Consider the following 6,780-nt stretch of genomic DNA (forward strand, 5'->3'; position numbering starts at 1 on the left):
AATGGTCCTGTATTTTGGCATATTCCGGATGCTGGTTATTGAGCTCTAACAACTAAAAAATTTTAAAAATATATAAGTGTGAAACAGGAAACATTTAAAGTATGGTACATCCATATGTATGCCCCCTAATGCCATGAAGTATCATTGCCAGGGTTCTGACAGCAGGTGGGATCAGCGGGCTTAGGGTTTCCACATAGGGCAGCTCACTGCAGTAATGAACCGGAGAGGCAGTGGGCCTGTCTGCTCAGGCCAATTTAAGGCTAGCAAAACATTATGGCTATGGGCAAAGAAAGGTCCCCTTTGGTGTTCAGTTTAGTCCGGTGACCTGGCAAGTTCCTTGCCTAATGCTCCGAAAGCAGTGCAGGCGCAGAGGAGGAATTGGAAGTGCCCGTGGCGTCCAAGCAGACCAGCCTGCACAAAAGCCAAAGCTAGCAGGCAGATCTAGGAACAGCCTTGCCCCCACCTGGCTAGGTTGACAGTGAGGCACAGTTTGTTTGACTCCCACAGAAACCTTTTAACTTTTTAACTGTTTAACTAATAGACAAGTTTTGCTCTGTGAGTTCTAGTTTTCTCATCTGTAAAATAGAGATACTAGTATCTCTCTGACAAGGTTGCCATGCAGATCTGCCCAAATGAACTCCAGAAACGATGAAGTGCCCTACAAAGGTTAATTGTTCTCTGGGAAAGAGAACCATTAGATGTCTGCCTTTGAATCTTGATCCAAGAGTTTTGCAAGAGCAACCCATTCATTCAAACAAACACATACACTTGTAGCAAAGGACCTTTTCCCCCACCTTTTATGATTCACCCACCAAACAAGTAAAAAGCAAGTACCTTAAACCCATTTGAGGGCAGGGAGCCAAGGTCCTGCTGAGGAAGAAATGTTGAGGTTAAAGGCTCTGACGGGGTCTGCATCAGTTGATAGCTACAAATAAAGATAGATTAAGAATTCTCTTAGCTCCTTGTTCCATATGTCCAAGTGACTTTTTATCTTAATTGCCTGCCAGTAAGTCAAGGTTCCTAGAGAAATACACAGTGTGTTTATTTCTGAATTTTTCTTTGGACTACATCCTTGCAGATTCCTGATATGGATGTACCAGTAAGCACACTTTTAAAAACTACAGTAACTATTCATAATCAGTAAATTAAATGCTATTTTCCCATTGATTTAAAATGCACAAGCATTGATTCTTTTTCATATTTCTGCTCAACCTTCAAAGGTTTTAATGTGTTAGCATTAAGCAAATGTGTCTAACAGCTTCAAATGATAAAACATTTAAGTATATTAAAGATTCAAGGGAAAGAATTCTGTCTTTCTTGCATGAACTATTAATATATTTTAGGCTAACCATACAGGAGGAAAAATTCTTTTTTATAGATGAATCACAGCTAATAATTGCAAAAGAATCGCTGGAATTAGAAAACCACCATTTTGCAACATCTAATGACATAATGGATCTAAATTATCATCATTATCTAATTAATAATTAGATAATCACCTAAATAATCATCATCATTAGCTACTAAAACCGTAAGTGAAAGATTGGATGAGGAGTACTATAATGGAAGGATCAGAATGGAATGATCTGAACCTACTCTGTGATCTTCATCACTAAAAAGAGGACAATCAGACCTTACATATCTCTTCATAAGATGTGACAGAAAGTACAACACATCACTCGTATGGTATTCTTGACCAAAAACTGAGTATGAATCTAATCAGTCCTCTAAATCTAATGATCAATTTGCAGAAATTATACATCAAATGGCCCCATGAGGATATAATTTGCTACATTTTGAATTTAACCAATTCTATAGGTCAAATCACCTAATTTCTTAAAAAAAATTATATGAAAAAAGTGCAGTAGGGGAAAGTGTAATAGAATACAAGAGGTTTAACAGACAAATCAAGTCAATCAAATGCAATGTACAGACCCTTTGGCTACTGATTGGAATAAATCAACTATAAAAAGTCATTTTTGAGAAAATTGGAAAACATAGAACATGAACTGCGTATTGGATATTAAGGAATTATTGTCAATTTTGTTAGGTGGGTTAATGGTACTGTGCAATGTTTTAAAAAACCCTTATCTGTTAGGGACACAACCTGAAATAGTTAGAGGGCAATGACAACATGTGTTAGATTTACATTAGAATATTCCAGCAAAAGAAAAAAAGTGAGAGGTAATGGTGGGAATAGATGAAACAAGATGGTAAAATATTGACAGTTGTTGAAGTGGGTCTTGGGTACCATAGAGGTTTACCATATAATTCTCTCTAGTTTATGTTTGAAATTTTCCATGATCAAAACAATTAAATTTAAAAAATGAACACTTTAAGGAAAAAATTCTTTAAAGACCTCCTTGTTTACGTAAAATGAAGCCTCTTTTTGGAAGGGAAAGATTGCCCTGAATTTATCTCTATTTTAAGCTCAGATTTCCATTCTGGATTTGCAGTGCTGGGCAGATTGATGACCGTGTTGTAAGATGCTCATGAACAGCGAAGTGTGCTGCAGTTCATTCCTCCTCCACCCGTGAGGATGGTCCTGCAGCCTCATTCTATCTTACAGCTAGTGTGCTGTGTCTCCTCCAGGCTACTCAGAGCAGGATGAAAGCTGGTTCTCCGCATGATTCCCCCACTAACACGTTTTGGTCAATTAATTTTATTCATTTACTCACTTAGCTACCTACTTAGTATCACTCTGTGCCATGTATTATACAAAATATTTCAAGAGCTTTCAGGACCTAACAACTGGGGTCGGGGAAGGGAGGCTTGTGCTAGAGACGACATTTACACAAAGATCAATATTCCAAGGTAGAAGGGGATAAGTACTATGAGGAAATTACAGGTGTTACTAGAGGGCAAAGGAGAGACTGGGGGAGAGTCACAAGGAAGGTTTGTACGGGAAAGCGGCATCTGAGCTGGTCATGGAGGTTGCTGAATTTGTAAGAACCATGGGAAGGAATGTTCTCAGAGAGGGGGAAGAGCAAACAGGAAGCGTGAAGCAACTATGACATATGTAAATTACAGAGACGGGCAATGGACTGACTATGAGAGAGATCTGGAAATGCCATAAACCAATTTCTTCCATTGGAAGTATATATGCACAGGAAGAACCATCCAGCTTGGAGCTGAGAAGGTCCTTTGCACTTTCGACAGTGTCTGCTGTCCAGAAAGGCAACAAAGTGCAGTCTCACTAGTTGAGACTACTGAGGAGTATCTGAATTGCTAAAAAATTAAAATCACTTGTTTTTTTTTTTAAAAAAAAAGCATATAGTTTTGCAGCTTTAAGGAAATACTGTTCAAACGAACTTTTGCCAAGATATCCTGCCAGAACCATTTTAATGAATAGGAAGCACCAGCCTGAGCAAGAGTGAGACCCCGTCTCTACTGAAAATAGAAAAATTAGCTGGGCATCATGGCACGTGCCTGTAGTCCCAGCTACTCAGGAGGCTAAGACAGGAGGATCACTTAAGCCCAGGAGTTTGAGGTTGCTGTGAGCTATAATGACATCACTACACTCTACCCAGAGCAACAGAGCGAGACTCCGTCTCAAAGAAAAAAAAGAAGAAGAAGAACAGGAAGCAACTACGATGACCTCATTAGTTGCCTGAATGCAAGTGCATCTCCCCATCCTCCTACTCTGTCTTCTTCCTCACCTAACACTTGTCAGGAACTGAAATAGTTACACGCTGCCTCATCCACCAGAATGCAATCTCCATGAGGGCATGAACTTTACTCCTCACTCCCCAAACCCTGCAATATTTTTTACTTTATTAATTTGAATATTAAAAATCCCAGAAGGGACTTTAGATAGCTAGATCAATCAGACTTAATTTCTTGGGAAATCGAATTAAGAAATTCAGAGAAAATCAGGCAGTTAGTGGCAGAAGGTAACGCTGAGGGAAAACGCAGATCGGAATTCTGAATTAAAATTAAGTCAACTTATATACAGTTGCTGAGTCTGTTCATAGCAGGGAAATAAAAATAATAATAGCAAGAGCAATTAACATTCACTGACGTATTAGCTACTGTTCTGAGTGTCTGGAATGTATCACTCAAGTAACTTTGAGGAAGGCACTATTATTAAGCCCATTTTAAAGATGGGGAGGTGCAGGCTGATTAATTTGTCCAAATCCACACAGCTAATGAGTAGCAGGGTAGAATTTGAACCTAGGCAATCCAGATCCAGGCTGTTAGCCTGGGCACAGGCAAGGATTTGGAACCTGTTCCCATTCCTGAGACCCTGATACAGCTCAGGCCCCGTTCTTGGATTCTTTTTTTTTTCTTTTTTTTGAGACAGAATCTCGCTCTGTTGTCCCAGCCAGAGTGCTGTGACATCAGCCTAGCTCACAGCAACCTCAGACTCCTGGGCTCAAGCAATCCTCCTGCCTCAGACTCTCAGAGTGCTAGGAGTCACCACACCTGGCCCTGTTCTTGGATTCTTGAGAGTTGTTTTCCACATTACCTCACATTTATTTATCCTTTTAGTAATTTCTCTTTTTCATGAAATACCTTGAATTCTTACAACCAAGAGAACCTAATTAGGACACCTTGATTGTACACCTGTCTTGAAGCCTATTTTACATGATCACACATCACTCAGGGAAAAAAAAATCCAGCTCCAAAAATTGTTCATGAACAATGTAGATTTTACTGAGAGTTTCACGAGGAGAGTTACGACAAATCCTCATAGCAAAATTCCCTTAAAAAAATCCCCTGTAACCAATGTTATCTTCATCTAAAGCCCTTTCTCACACACACTACCTCATCCCTTTTTTTCTGTCTCTCAGCCTCCCATCCTCTGTAAATCACACAGCAAAACTTAAGGCACATGGAAGAATCCACAGCAAACAAAACCCCAGTGTGTCTGATCATTTCTTAGACACCCCACATTTATCCAGCCATTCACAGCTGGAGAAGCTGGCACACAGAGTATTTAAGAGAACTGCCCAAAGTCCCCTGTGAATAAGAGGGAAAAACTAGCTTCCGGGGCTGGGATTCTTTTAGTCACACCATGCTGCTTAACCAGCACCTTATTAATACAGATAACGCAAAAGGAAATTGTAGTGTAATGCAAGCAGGAACTTTTCAGGAAACCAGGGGCCAGGTTCATGAGTGACCTGATAACCCCAGGGCATGAACATCTCAAGCACCTGCCAGCAAACAGTGCTTCAGAACACTTACTCGAGCCGTCTTCCCTTATGTTTCACATCCCACGGAGACACAAACTTTGGCCTTCGGATGACGTCCTTTTGTGTCTTGGAAGCTATGTTTGTCTGAATCATCCCTTTAGACAGAAAACATAAAACCAACCAGCATCAAGAATTAGTCCTAGAAAATGACTTCTTGTTATTTTCCAGAGGCTATTTACACAACAAATATTCATGACTGAACTGTATGTGTCTGAAACGAGAAAATCCTTTTGAGTGAAAATTGCTCATGATAAAAAACGTGTATCCTTCACCGCCCTTATCAAAAGACTCAGAAAGCAAAGAGGCGAACGGACGTTGAGGAATTAATCTAATCATTAAATCAAAGTCAGATGGTAAACGAGGAGAGCTGGGGCAGCCAGACAACAAGACATCATCCACGCAAGCCACCCTACACCAGACATCAGTGATAACGGGTTGGAATTCGGTAGCTATGTCTTGAAGGTTTTTTTCTACATCAAGTGTGAAACATCATTTTCAACTCACGCATGTTGTAGACCCAGGTCCCAACTGTAAAGGCGATCCCTTTAAAAAGCAAATCACCACACATTGCTAGTAAGAGTGTAAAACGGCACAACCACTTTGGGGAATAGTTTGGTAGTTTCTTATAAAATTACACATGCACGGCGATATGATGCAGCAATCCCACTCCTAGGCATTTACCCAAGAGAACTGAAAACCTACATGCACACAAAGACTTGCAAATGAATGTTCACAGCAGCATGATTATAATAACCAAAAGGTGGAAACAACGTAAATGTCCAGGACCTGGTGAATGGATAAACTATGGTATATCCTTACAACGGACATTACTCAGCAATAAAAGAGGAAGAACTACTACACGTGCAATAACATACACAAATCTAAAAAAAATTATCCTGAGTGAAAGAAGTCAGCCACATGCAGTGCATATGCTGCAAAAGTTTATTAAGGTGAAGTTCTAGAATAGGTTAAACTAATCTACATGGACAGAAAGCAAATCAGCAACGGCCTGTGATGGGGAACGAGGGGGTGTGTGTGGTGGGGGGGGTGGAGGTGGAGAGATGGATTGCAAAGAGGCAGGACGAAACTTTTTGGGTTGATGGAAATGTTCTATATCTTGATTAGCGTGGTGGGGTTACATGGATATGTCAATATTCATCCAACTGAATGCTAAAAATGGATGCATGTTATGTGCTGATTATGCCTCCATGAAGGTGATGTAATACAAAATGGACATAAACAAAAAGACAGATCAGATCATGCCACGGTGCTGCTCAAAATCTTCCCATGGCTTCCGTCTAATAAAATACCCAAGTTTCTATCTCTGCTCTCATCCCCTACAGACCTTCTTCCTGTCCTGCGGGACTTCAGGCTTGTCTGCACCTTCCAGCATTAGCCCCGGCTCTTCCTTCTCCCGGAAAACCCTCCAGCCCATGTGCACGTGCTGCTCCCTGCATGCCTAAGCGCCTCCCAAGGACTCCTCCTTTCTCTGCTTCATGACATGGTTTCATTTTCTCCACAGCTGTAACCAATTTCTGAAATGGCCCGATCTGCTCACTTGTTCATTGTCACTCGCCACCCTCTT

At 40.6% G+C, this 6,780-nt stretch overlaps 1 protein-coding gene across 1 annotated transcript in view; it reads right to left on the reverse strand.

Moving 5' to 3' along the window:
- Window positions 1-6,780, reverse strand: part of ZC3HAV1 (zinc finger CCCH-type, antiviral 1) — a 91,343-nt gene that overhangs the window by 7,675 nt on the left and 76,888 nt on the right. The window contains exons 8-10 of the mRNA XM_012642757.1: window positions 5,188-5,290; window positions 835-925; window positions 2-52 (exon numbers count right to left, since the gene is read on the reverse strand). Coding sequence (XP_012498211.1) covers window positions 2-52; window positions 835-925; window positions 5,188-5,290 — 245 coding nt within the window. The remainder of the gene's footprint in view (window position 1; window positions 53-834; window positions 926-5,187; window positions 5,291-6,780) is intronic.

The sequence above is a fragment of the Propithecus coquereli genome, unplaced genomic scaffold (assembly GCF_000956105.1).
Source record: "Propithecus coquereli isolate 6110/MARCELLA unplaced genomic scaffold, Pcoq_1.0 Scaffold186, whole genome shotgun sequence".
NCBI classification, from domain to species: domain Eukaryota; kingdom Metazoa; phylum Chordata; class Mammalia; order Primates; family Indriidae; genus Propithecus; species Propithecus coquereli.